The sequence below is a fragment of the Crocodylus porosus genome, unplaced genomic scaffold (genome assembly GCF_001723895.1).
Source record: "Crocodylus porosus isolate Cpor-Errol unplaced genomic scaffold, CroPor_comp1, whole genome shotgun sequence".
Lineage (NCBI taxonomy): Eukaryota > Metazoa > Chordata > Crocodylia > Crocodylidae > Crocodylus > Crocodylus porosus.
In genome coordinates, this window is record NW_017728886.1 from 70729373 (window position 1) to 70743096 (window position 13724).

At 41.1% G+C, this 13724-nt stretch overlaps 1 protein-coding gene across 2 annotated transcripts in view; it reads left to right on the forward strand.

Moving 5' to 3' along the window:
* CMC1 (C-X9-C motif containing 1) overlaps positions 1-13724 on the forward strand; it is a 64995-nt gene that overhangs the window by 49222 nt on the left and 2049 nt on the right. For both annotated transcript variants that reach the window (XM_019536210.1, XM_019536218.1), the window contains one exon: positions 13515-13605. In XM_019536210.1, coding sequence (XP_019391755.1) covers positions 13515-13605 — 91 coding nt within the window. The remainder of the gene's footprint in view (positions 1-13514; positions 13606-13724) is intronic.

The following is a 13724-nucleotide window of genomic DNA, read 5'->3' on the forward strand; positions in this document are numbered from 1 at the left end:
CATCAAAGACGTGGCAGGCGAGAATCAGAGGGTGCTGAAGTGACGGTAGCGGGGCACTAGGGAGTACACAGCCGCTCCTAGGCCCCACTCCCTCACAGGCTGCTAGTAAAATTCATCTGATTTCTTTATAAAGCATCCTGGATTCTCATTCTAAGATGTCAGTCCTTCAGTTAATTTCTCAGCCTGGTGGTCACCAGTGCTGCTAGTCTGTGGTGGGTTATGCCGACTATACTGCTGCTGCAGTTGCACATGAGCCATCTTCCTCCCCTGTCTCTTTGGTGTTTCATAGCTACATTAAAGATCAGGCAGGAGGGAAATGAGAACGTCATGTGGTTGTTCCGTAGTGCCTACTGCAGGGCTTCACGTACCTTCTTATCTAAGTAGCTATCCTAAGCAGATGTTGGTAGAGACAGGATACTGGATGAAATGGTCTGAGCCGGCATTGCAGTTTCTTTGTTCCTAAGTATGTGTCCCCTACAATTTGAACTATTTAAAATTGGTTTCCAGTATCTTGATACATGCAGTGGCTCAACTGAAGGCAGATTGTTCAAAGAACTCCACTTACTGACAATAGCAAACACCAAAAATACCCATTATTATTTCCAAATGCTGGCTCTCATATGTGTTTCGTGTGGGTATCTGAGACATGTGACTTCCTCAGCATTTCACGCTGGCGTCTGAGATACTCTCCAGTGTACTGTAGGATCCCTGATGACATCTACTTCAAGTGAAGACTGCCATTTGATGCTGAGGGAATGCTGTTAGGATAGGGAAACAGGCTTTTGACAATGGTGAATAACACCCCTTTTCAGGAATTTCAGCTTTAACCTTCTCCCAACCCTGTAAAGCATGCTATGTACTGGTTATTTTTCTGAATGCCATCACCAGTTCATAGATAACTGTGTGGGTCGGTTTAGCTTGGAATATTGGGGAGCAATGTATAAATAAAACTGTTAATAACATATGGACTACATGAAGGCAAATAATCTAGTTGATCAGATAACAGAAGTTCATTTTAAAAAATTGGAGTTTACTTTATGTCAATTTTCTGTTTGCCCTATATAAGATACATTTAATTACTTCATTCCATCTCCCTGTATTCAGATTAATCTGATTCTTATATATATTGTTGCTCAAATTAGAATAATTCTTTAATCAGCTGTATTATGCATGCCATAGTAGACTAGAATAGGGAAGCCACTCCTGGCATACTGACGATGCATATATTTTATTTGTTGTTGTAATTTAAAAGTAAAATCAGAAATATTGATTTCTACTTGACTGGAGAGCTGATTTAGTTTGAATATCAGACTGATCTTAATCAGGTGAGAATTAATTGAGTTGGAGGTATTAGATATTCAGTGATGTTAACTGAACCATGATCAATTTACAGAGAAGCATTCTTTTGTACTGTGTCAGAAATATCAAATAGTTCATGCTCTACAGTGTAAAAAAAATCTTTTCATGTTCATCCTACTACCTCCCTGGCTCATTAGATGCACCAGTAAATCTGTTCTGTGCACACTGAGTAATCTTCAAAGTAACAAGCTAATAAATCCCAATTTAATACAAAATTAAAAGCATAATAACTGTCATAAAACACTGGCAATATTAAAATGATACCAAACTTTATATTTTGTAAGATGTTTAAAGTCCTGTTTATGTCCTCTTCTAAATGTGAACTAGATGCTCTTTTTTTCTGTTCTGTAGTTCTAAGAGTGTGATGCAAATCTTATACACGTTCGTATTTTTTCTTTTTTAAAGAAATGATAGAGATATAATATTAAACCTGGTCTAGATCATGATAAACTCTTTTTTATTGTAAGAGTGTGATAGCAGTATCATAAGTGTTGAGAAAATATAAATGGTGAGATAACACCTCCACAGGACTTGCTCTTAAGTAGTAAAATTGTAAAGTCTTTAAATAAACTATAGCCAGATCTGAGAAGATCAGTTTATCGTGTTAATGGGGAATACTTCATTTTTTAAACATTAAAAACCCCTTAAAAATGAATGTACAACAATTGTTTGAATTCATCTAATAATTAGATTGCACAGCATGCTGACAGTGTAAAGTTGTAGGTAAGTGCTGTATATTATCATTCAAATGATCTATTAGCAAGGTATTTAATATGGTCATTAACATGTTCAGGTTTCTGCCTATGGTTTTTGGTGTGAATATGCAAAATAATGACAATTTCAGAGATGCTGTTTAATGTAATTTCTGATAAAATTGCTTAAGTCACTATGATGCTGTTCTCTTTGTATCAATGTATGGGTATTATATTTCTATTCTACCTATTCAGACATGATAAATCATAATTTAGAAATGCGCATTTTGTCAGTGTTAAGCATCTTGTTAATAGGGAGAGTCAGTTCATACTTGCTAACTTCATAATTACCATTAAAACATAAGTGATTTAAAAATGAAGAAAGCAATGTTACTCCTTAAAAACAAAAACATAGTAGCATTCTGACTTATCCCTTCATTTGAAATGGGAGAATTCCAGCTTTCTAAACCATTTTAAAATTGGGGAGGAGAAGATTATTTGCTAGCTCTTTTTCCTGCTTTAAAGACCTTTCAATTTTATATTTTTAATAAGAATTTCTATACCTGCTCAAATATGACAGTGTAAAAAGACCCAACCCCAAACACTGGAACATCAGTCTGTTGTGGTAGAGACCACCTGCATACCCCTGAACTTCATGTGTGACAAGTAGACCACTAAAGAAAAACCTCAATGCCGTGTGTCATCTCCCCTACTGAACATTTGACATCTGCAGCAGTGGTAGGGTTTCGGCAGTTGGTCAGTAAGCTGCAAGAAAATTTTAAAGTTAACCTGCACCTTGCTTAAATATTCTGTGATACAACTTCATCTGGTGTAATGGATTTATGACTGTTTGCACCAGATGTTGATATGCCTTTTTAAGCTGACATCCAACAAGTTTTTCCTCTTATAATAGAATTTATTTTTGGTCCTGAAAAGGCATCCTTACCCCCTATTGTTTGAAGTAAGAACATAACTTGGGGGGGCACCCAAACCTCTTCTACAGTTGCTAGTCTAAAAGTTTAGAAACTCAGAGATACAGGAGGTTGGTTTGTTTTTTTTAAACAAATTATAATTTTACATGATTTACTTGAATCCAAGACAAACATGTTCTGTTCCACCTCCCACCCCAAATATAGTTTGGGGGTAAAGTCTTGTATTGGATTCAGGTATTGGCTCGGGGGCAGGCAGCTATGGCTTCTAGAGCTGCAGCCACTGGCTGCTTTAGCCTAGGACCAGGGCCAGAGCTGCAGCTGCTGCTGCTGTCTGACTGGGCTGGCTTGGGATGGTGTGTGTGGTGGGGAAGGGGGAAGTGCAGGGGGGAGCCTATGTATCATGCAGTCCAGGAGGTGCATGGGGGAACAGCTCTGGCCTGAGTAGCCACCTGGATGGGACCAGAGCTGGGAAACCGCACATAGGGTAAGTAGTGGTGAGGGAAGCAAGTGGCTGGGAGAAACAGGGCAGTAGACAGGGCACCAGGAAGAGGGCATGTAACAAGTAAGCAAGCATGGGGGGAGATGGCAGACAGCACAATGTATAGCCTGGGGGGAGCTGGAGCCACTATATAGGGTAAGTGGCTGCAGGGAGGGCAGGGGGATGGGTGCACAGGCACAGGCATTATGGGGAGGGGACAGAAGGCAGGGAGAGTAGATAGGGTGAGCAGGCAGTAGGGGAAGAATGAAAAAGGCCCAGTTGCTTGCTCCCTGCCATTTCTTTCCTCACTGCTGTGGTGGGGGAAGGATGGAGGATAGGACACATTTAAGCCAACTCTCCAGAATTAGATACTATACATGGAACATTATAACTAATTTATAATGTTCCATGTACAGGATCTAATTATTGGGGTGGGGGAAGGTTGGTTTAAATTTGAATTAGTTTTGGATTCAGGTAAAGACAGTAGTGTCTTTCTAATGTTTGTTAGTTTCAGGTTGAAAAACCTGCATCTTAAAGCATACATGCACAAGTGCACATGCTTGCTATTTCCACTCACCCCCCCCCTTGGAGACTCTCTGTACCTTGATTTCCACCCCCCAAAAAAAGATAAAAGAACCCCTCATATGGTCTTAACTCTTCTCATTTTGTTTTCTATTTGTTCCCCAAACTCTCCTGCATTATAAGTATTAACTATTACTGGAGAATGAACAATAGGCATTCAAATTAAACCACCAATACAAAGCACTCTTCTTGTATCCCTGTAATTTTTGACAAAGATTGGTGAGCTGTAAATATCACAATATCCTCATAATACTGGCCACTTTGCTTGGTTGATGGAGAAGCTCTAATCCACTGTTTTCTAAGATTTTGTGGTTTACACTATACCACAGTGAAATCAGCCACTCTCATGCCTTCCTAATTCAGCTGCCAGGTTTTGTTCATCACTTTTGCACACATACAGCAATTACATGATTCGCATGCATATGGACAGTTGCGCCCTCCCTGTGGAGGGGCACCTCACAGCTTGGGAGATGCTGCTGTAATCCAAGCAAAGCATTCTCTGATCTAGTGCAGTATTTACATTTTCTCTGCCTTTATTATGAATGTTTACTAAAATATTTTATTTGCATTGATTGGGGTAAGAGAAGACTCCATGGCCATCCTCTTCAGAAGTGCTTTCTGCTGCAGTGTCCAAGCAGTGCTGGATCTACCTCATCATTGGGCATATTTCAGATGTAGATGCCTCCTGTCATTTAGCAACAGTGTTGACTGCTTTGTTAGCGGGGGAGGAGCTCTCATTCATTTAACATGGTGCTTTCTGGTGGCACTCCTTCCCCCACACCTCCTTTTTGAGGTTTACCTCTAGCCAGCCTTTCTTTGTTTTGTAATATTTACTCACTTAGCTGGTCACTGATGTTCTGTGTCTGAGCTTGTACACAGCAGGAACAGTCATCCATGTTGTGGATCAAAGCCAAACAGTAGTAGCTCTTGCATACTAATTGGATGTCTGTGGTTTAGCAAGCCAGTGTGGACACCCATGCAGGCAGACCCTTCGGATAAGAAGCTTTGCAGAGTGACAAACCGAGAATACTTATTTAGGTAGAACAGGTTTCCTTGACAGCTCAAACATCTGTGAAATAATGGTGGTTCAGTTCAGTGACCAAGCCAAACACCACCACCACCACCACAACAAAACAAAAATTGAATTTGTAGTCAATCCAAAATGGGAATTTTTTTGCCTATGTTGGTAAAATGAAAACATGTTAATCTGAAACATCTAATTCATTCAAAATTAAAGACTTTCATTTTAGATTGCATGACCCATGTTCACCTTTTAAAAATGGATATCAATTTTTTAATTTTTTAAAATGAAAAGTTAAAATTTCACATTCAAAACATCAAAACAAAATTAATTCTTCGGGTGGTTTAGTATATTAGTAGTTTGAAGATACGCAAAGACTGTTTTGACTTATACTTTTGCCTTTTTCCCCAGCTGAAACCTAGCTCTGAAATTCACAAACAGATTGCAAAGTTCAGCTAAATTCACCATAGTTGGCAAAGTTACTCTCCTTGTCCCAAAAGACAGCCAGTATGACTTGCAAGTTGTTGACTGGGGAGCTTGGAAGTAAGAGGCTGAAATTCTCATCCCTGCAAGTTTAATGGTGGTTTTGCCATAGATTTCAGTGAGGGCAGGTTTTCATCCGAAGTACCTAACACTGGACAAACTGGCTGCCTTATTTTGTGCTCTTTTAGATGCCTGACCTGGGTCCTGTAGGAGGAACTACGTGTTACCTGCAGCGATTCCCAAAACCACTGAAAACAAATTAGCAGGTTTCTTTTTAATTAATAAAACCCCTGTTTTATGTACTTCAGTCTCCACCTCAAATCTGTTTTTTATTTTTATTTACATATACTGTTTCTTGGCCTTACAAAACTGATATCAGTATTGAAAGAGCACCTGTTCCTTATTGAGAATATAATGTCAGGGAATAGCTATAGTCAGTGTATGAAAGGGTTAGACTCCTTCCAAAGTTCTGATTTCTCTTAGTAACTGTTAAATTCATAGGTTTAATTTGCTATTATATTTTGTAATTACATTGTTTGTATTTGCCTTTTTCACACTTGGCTCCATACCATTCTCCAATACCAGAATCACCAGAACCAAAAATGTGGTGGTGACTGAACATGAATTTCTATTTTTGTCATTTTGAGTTGGCATTACGTTTGAAAGCATCATGCCCAACCTATGCAGTTATTCTCAAATTCAGACTTTTAAGAGAACTTCTGATCAGTGTTTTAGAGGCTACTGGTTAACTAGGGGAGGGAGGATTATATAAAATGGAATATAACTAAAAATAACCCCACTCTCATGTCTACTAGTAAGTTTATGATGAACATTTATGGCCAAACATGTGATGCATCCCAGTCTTTTACACTGCTGTTAGAGGATTTCTCAAGTGCTAGGAATAGAAGGAGGGAGGACTAATTAGATAGCGTGTACTCATGTGGGGAATCTCATACGCTGTCTCCTGCCCCATTTTCCTTTCCTTGTTAAGCATCAGCAACATTAAAGCTATATAGCTTGAAGCAGTTTTATCACTTTGTAATGATGCTTTTTACTTGCATGGCCATGTACCACAACCATGGCCTTCTGAAACTAGGGAATGCTTGCTACTGCAGTTCAGGTTTGTTCACTGGGACATCACGCCTTTAACCAATCAAGGCTGTGGTGAACTAACAAGTGAGAGGGACCTCCTGTTGTCTTCTGCCTTCTTTTTACTTCACAGCTTCCAGAAGGAATGATTATAACAAAAAAAAAGCAGCACAGCACTTAAGCCTGTGTCTATAGGGACTATGAATCAGATTGTTCACCAAGACGAATCTTAAGCTTGAAACAGCTTTTAATGAGAGAAACACATTTTTTTTTTTTTTTTATTTGACTATAACCGTCTTAGGAAATGGCGATTTAGGAGCACACTGTAAAAGTACTCCAAGCGACAACAAAAAAAGCCATAGATTTTAAAACAGTGGGACTACCTACACTTTTTATTACAACTTATTTTGCATCTCTTATATTTCTAAGTTTATAGGCAATACTGTTCATAAAATGTGGGGTACTATTTGTTCAAAAAAAAAAGTAAGAAAACAAATTGCACACTATATATTCATGGATAATTTGCAATCTAAAACATAAATGTGCACAATCCAGCTCTTAACTAAAGTACTTGACTTCTATGTGAAAAGGCTCTCTTGGGCATAAGTCATCTTCTGTTCTCCCAAATACCTCCTTTAAGTTCACTTTTTTTTAAAAAGTTTTTCAGTGCTAATGAATTCATGGTAAAATTCATTGTAGAACATCTGCATTGCTTTGTTGTTTATATGGTGATATTGGTACATTCATATGTCTAAAATGTATTGCCCATCTGGTTATGTGTGCTCCTGCTTAGTTGTTCTTCAGTCACAAGACTGATCTGAAGATAGCATGATGATGGTGTGTGTGTGGGAGAGAGACTATTAACTACTGAATTGCACATACACTTGCATTTGGGTCAGAGCAAATCTTGCTCATGGACAGTAAACAGCCTGACATTTTAAGAAGCCATGTTCAGACCTTTTCAAAATATGTTTAGGACTGATGATGAGTAAACTTACCTATGTTTGTACATAGCCAGAACTTGCTGCCTTATATTTTGGCACTAGTTACAAACAAGTATTTCCTCATATACTAAAATCTTGAGTCAATGGCTTGCTATCATTTAACAACATTGCATTAGTTCAGTGTGTGCAAAAAACATGAGAAGTTACATTTTTGAATATATTAATGTGCAATTTAGGGAGGTAGAGATTAGAGCAAGGGAGGTGCATGTTCAGTGTTCAGCATGCCTAATTTATTTTACTTTTCGTATTGTGAGAGCCTGAAAGGTCCTGCTTTTTTTGAGTTCTTTAAAAAAAAAAAAAAAAAAAAAGCCTATACTGCTGATTTCATTAATATAATTATTGAAACAATCTTTGGAAGTGTCCCACATACATTTGGTATTCAAGGGCTTTTGAAAAAAGACAGAAGTACTATGGGGTAGTGGTGATGGCACTGGACCTTAACTTGCCACAGCTCTGGTTTTTTGAGGGCTGCTTGAAAAAATGAGACTTCCTTCCACAAGAGATGATATAGCCAAGCGGTGCTTAATTGGCTTAGTAATTTCTGCCAACATTACTGTATTAGCATGCTGTAATTATTGTGCTTGGTAATTTTGGAAGCTCTAATCATAAAAGCACTAGAACATTAACTATCTTAGATTACCTGATCTTTAACACTAATAATGTAAACCTTTGTTATTAGCTCCTCTTGTTAGTGTTCTATCAGCTATCCTTCACACCGTTAGTATTAACACTAATAGAGTAATTAATGTTTCTCTTTCACAAACCATTTCATTATGAAAGCAACTTGGCAGTAAGAAAAGTAGGAAGGGATTTTAGAGTTGGATGTGTTATGCAATTCTCTACAATTTCAGAAACTGGTTGTTGGTGTTAGCAGCATCCCAGTATATGAATCATGTTAATGGGTTTAGAGGATTTGAAGGAAAAATCCTAATTAAAACCTTGTTGCCAAATAAGTGACAAAGTGCATCTTTACATGTACTTCAGGCTGGGTGGGGTTAATTAGAATGGCTCTCAGGAGCCATGCTAGAGCACCCACAGCATCTCATGTGTTCAGCATCCCATGCTTCAAAATGGCAGCAAGGTGATTTAGCTAAAGCTTATTCAATAAGCTTTAGTTAAAGCACCCCTCCACCCCCCCCAGCACACACACCTTTTTGAAATGTGGGAATGCTGAATACACATGACACTATGGCTGCTGGAGTGTTTTAATTGGAATGCATCGGAGCAAGTGTCGGGCAAGCGTCTAGGTGTCCAGAGTTCTTAGAAATAGCTAAAGGGTCCAGGCCAATTGTGGTTATACTTGAAGATCAGACCTGATGAATGACAAAATGTTTATTCCATTGCTAATTGTATACGAAACAAATCTAAAGTCAGAAGTATGTAGTGGTTTGTTCAGCTTAATTCATGCACTGCAAACTTTTGATACATTTTGTTGCATATTATTTAAAGGTAGAGATACTGCCAGAAAAGGAATCTCCGCATTGCATGTGACTAGGGAAGGTATCTGGTTTCAAAAATGCTTTCAGTATCATTTTATTTCAGATTCTTAATTTTTAACTTAAGAGCTCAAAGCCAGCCATTGATCAAAAAGCAGTGAGACCAAGCAAACTTAGTACATGGCATAAGCACTTCTCATGTATAGGAGTGAAAAATCAGAATTAGCTAGCAGAATAAATGTCACTCAAGTGGTGTACAGGTAGTTAGGAGTTAATTGCTCTAATTGTTTTTCAGCCACCACAAAGGTAGAAAGCAGTATAGTTTCACACTGTGGGTTTTCTTTTACAACACTATATGATCTGCAGACACTAGCATCAAGTTTAGAGTGCTTAATTTAAAAAGAGTAGATTCTGTTACATGGCAGATATTAAAAAAACAAGAAGTATGAAGTGCATCCCTGACTGAAGTGTAGTGATGTGAAGTTTGAATTTCCAGAAGTTCAGAACTTGCTGTCTCAAACCTTTTTGTGAGCAACCCCTGGAACCCCAAGTTTCTCCCCACTGGCCAACTATTTGGCTCAAAGATCAGGCTTGAGGTTGCCCTGGGATAATTCCTTATCCCTGCAAGCCTCAGCTTTACTACCCTTATACTAGACCCCATGGCTGCAGTGAAGGGATCTTTGCCAGTCCTAGGTGGCTTCCACTTTGGGTTTTGAAGGAAACATTAGGTCCTCTTTGTCAAAAGGGCTAGCTTGGGGTTGGCCCAGAGATCACTCTTTCCATAAGCAATCGTTAAGAAGACAAAAGAGCAAAAGGATTTATGTAGCAAAAAATAATTTATGAACAAAACTAATAAGAGCTTTGAAGAGAGACAGAAAAAGAAAACAAATACTTTCTTGCTCCCTCATCCAGCTACACACTAGCGTTCTTGAGAGTCCTAGCTGTTTTTTTAAGAGCTCAGCCTGCTAATTTGACCAGAGTTTTCAGAGATCAGCCTTTCTGCTGATTTGACTAGCCCTGGGTACTGAGGCCTCTGACCTTTCTTCAGCTTGGGAAAAATTCAAAAGATCTGAATTCTATCATAGCTAGGCTTGAAGAAAACTCTAAGCCAGCCCCCTTCATCAGCACTGTTTTAATTGCTCAAGACCTCGGTACCCTGCAGAACTTTCTGGTCTCCCAGTGTCCCTCTTGCTATGACTGACCGTTTCTCTCCAATGGTTCTTCTGTAGAGAGCTGATTTCCCCACTACAGGCAGACAAATGCCATAGGTGTCTAACCCAATAATATCTCCTTCTGCCTGTGTCTGGAAGTAGCAGCTGTTCTTAGATATGTATTCCTTGGCTAAGCCTGAATTTCCTTGGCTAAGTCGTGTCCAGAATTATAAAGATATGCATTGGAAGCGTAACAATCTATACACTGATAAAAGTGACAGAAACTGATAAAGCATAACATGGGCCTTCCAACAAGACTGAACAATACCATATCGGTACAAGAAAACATATTAATGACACCCGACAGACCCCCAGAACATAATGGGGTTCATGCCATTTCATAGACATTTGGGCTGGAAGGGACCCCAGAGGATCATCGAGTCCAGCCCCCTGCCCCAGGGGCAGGAAGTCAGCAGGGATCATAGGATCCCAGCAAGCTAAGCATCCAAATGTGTTTTGAAGGTGTTCAAAGTGGGTGCTTGAACCGCCTCCAATGGCAGTCTGTTCCAAACCTTGGGGGCCCGGGCAGTGAAGAAATTCTATCTTGCGTCCAGCCTGAACCGGTCACAGTGGAGTTTGTGACCATTCAATCTTGTCATCCCTTGGGGGGCTCTGGTAAACGGATGTTTCCCCAGATCCTGGTGAGCACCCCGATAAACGTATAGGTAGCCACAAGATCACCCCTGAGCCTGCGCTTTTCCAGGCTAAATAGCCCCATTGCTCTTAGCCTATCATCATAAGGTCTGTTTTCCTGACCTCTGACCATGTCTGTGGCTCTCCTCTGCACCCTCTCAAGCTTTTCCACATCCTTTTTGAATTGCGGAGCCCAAAACTGGACGCAGTACTCCAGCTGGAGCCTCACCAAGGCCGAGTACAGCGGGAGAATGACATCCCGGGATCTGCTTGAGAAGCGTCTATGGATGCAAGCCAGTGTTTTGCTTCTTTACTAGCTGCAGCATCACACTGAAGGCTCATGTTCATCTTGTGGTCAACCGTGACCCCCAAGTCCCTTTCATTTGTAGTGCTAACCAGCATAGCACTACCGAACCTATAAGCATGGTGCAGGTTTTTCCTCCCAAAGTGGAGAGCTTTGCATTTTTTGGTGTTGAACACCATCAGGTTCTTGTCTGCCCATTTCATGAGTGTCTAGATCCGCCTGGATCACCCTCCTGTCCTCAGGTGTGGATGCTTTACCCCAGAGTTTGGTGTCATTGGCGAACTTGGCCAGTCCGCTTCTGACACCAATGTCCACATCATTGATGAAGATGTTAGACAGAATAGGCCTTAGGACAGAGCCTTGTGGGACCCCACTGGTCACAGCGCACCAAGATGATTGACTCCTGTCGACCACCACCCTCTGGGTCCTACCATGGAGCCAGTTCCCCAGCCAGCAGACTGTGGTGACGTCAAGGCCGCAGTTAGCCAGTTTAGCCAAGAGGTGATCGTGGGATACCAGATCAAAAGCTTTTTTAAAGTCAAGGTATACGATTTTGATCTCTTCCCTCTTGTCCAGGTAATAAGTCACCTGGTCATAAAAGGAAATGAGATTGGTCAAGTAAGACCTACCACCCACAACAAACCCATGCTGAGTATCCCTCAGGATTTTGCCTTCAGCTAGTCTGTTAAGGATGGCCTCCTTGATAATGTTTTCCATGACCTTCCCTAGGATAGAGGTCAGGCTGATGGGCCTGTAGTTTGCTGGATCTGCTTTCCTCCCTTTCTTGAAGATAGGCATGACACTGGTCCTCTTCCAGTCTTTGGGCACTTCACCAGAGCACCAAGAGCTCTCAAAGATCCATGCCAGGGGCTAAGCTATGAAGCTTGCCAGCTCCCCGAGTACCCTTGGGTATAACCCATCAGGGCTAGCTGACTGAAGGTATCCAGCCTGTCGAGGTGTTCCTTCATGAGGTCAGCTTCAATGGAGGGCAAGGAATCTCCCTCGCCTGGGCTTCCCTGACTCAGTGGGCAGGGCCGTCTCATGGGGCTGATGAAAAACTGATGCAAAGTACCCTTTTAGCAAGTTTGTTTTTTCCTGAGTGTCAGTTGTCAGTTGCCCCATCTGGTTGAGCAGGGGTGCGGTGTTGCCCTTGCTTTTCCTCAGGTTCCCCACATATCTAAAAAAGACTTTTTATTTTCCTTGATATTTGTAGCTAGTTGGAGTGCCATCGCAGCCTTGGCTTTTCTGATTTGCTCTCCGCAAGTCCGGACTAAGGTGGAGTATTCCTCCTTGGTGGCAGTTCCAGTCCTCCATCCTTTGTAGGTCTTCCTTTTAAGACGCAGGAGGTCCGCCAGTTCCCTGGAGAGCCAAGGGGGCTGCTTTGTGCCCTTTTGCTGCCTTTCCTCTGAGACAGGATAGACTTTGCTTGCGCATCCAGGATTGCTCCCTTCCCGAGCAACCACTTGTCTGAACTGCCCTCTCCATTGGGTTGTGGCCTTTTAGGACCTCTGTGACAAGCCTCCTTAGCTTGTCAAAGTCAGCTTTCCTGAAGTTGAGGACTTCCGTACAACTGACTGACTTGCCAGCTTTACGGCAGATGGTGAAGGTGATGAGTTCATGATCACTGTCACCCAGCTTCCCTTCAATTTTTAGGTTGCCAATTAAGTCATCCCTTGTTGCTAGTACAAGGTCGAGCAGCGCTTTACCTCTTGTCAGCCTATAGACTTCCTGCGTAGAGGTCATCGTTCACACGAGAGAAAGCTTTGCGACCACTCGGATTTGGCTGAGCGCTCTTCCCATGAGATGTCTGGGTAGTTAAAGTCTCCCATGACAACCATACGCTGGGATTGTGCTGCCTCAGCCAGTTCCCTGGTGAACTCCTGGGACCCCTTGACTCTGGGTAGGGGTCTGTAGTAGACCCCCACCATAGTGTCCCCTGCGCCATGTTCCCCACGGATTTTAGCCCAGAGGGTCTCAAGTCATCCACCGTGGGTGCCAGTGTCAGTTTGCAAGGACGCATCGCTTTACTTGACATAGAGAGCTACGCCCCCACCCCTTTTGTCAACTTGATCCCTCCTGTACAGAGTATAGCCATCTATACCCGTGGTCCAGTCATGGGTGGAGTCCCACCAGGTCTCCGTTATCCCAATTACATTGTAGTCATTTTGCCCAGATAGGTGACCCCCAAATGAATCTATCTAAAATCGTAATGATTTACTATATTGCCCTATAGAGATTCATAGCAGGGGAGAGGCCAAATTTACATATGTATGTTTTTTTATCGTTTCAGATTTTACTAAATGCTGCCAAGAGACTGGCTTTTTAATGGTGGTAAAGTGTCAACAGGAAAATGCAGCACTGAAGGAGTGTCTAACTGCCTAGTAAGTCAACATAGCCTAGTCTTTGCTTTTCCAAAACATATATATTACTCTTGTGATCTTAACTAAAAAAAAAAAGGAAAATAATTCCTATAGGCAGCATTTCATATTCATTATTCAGA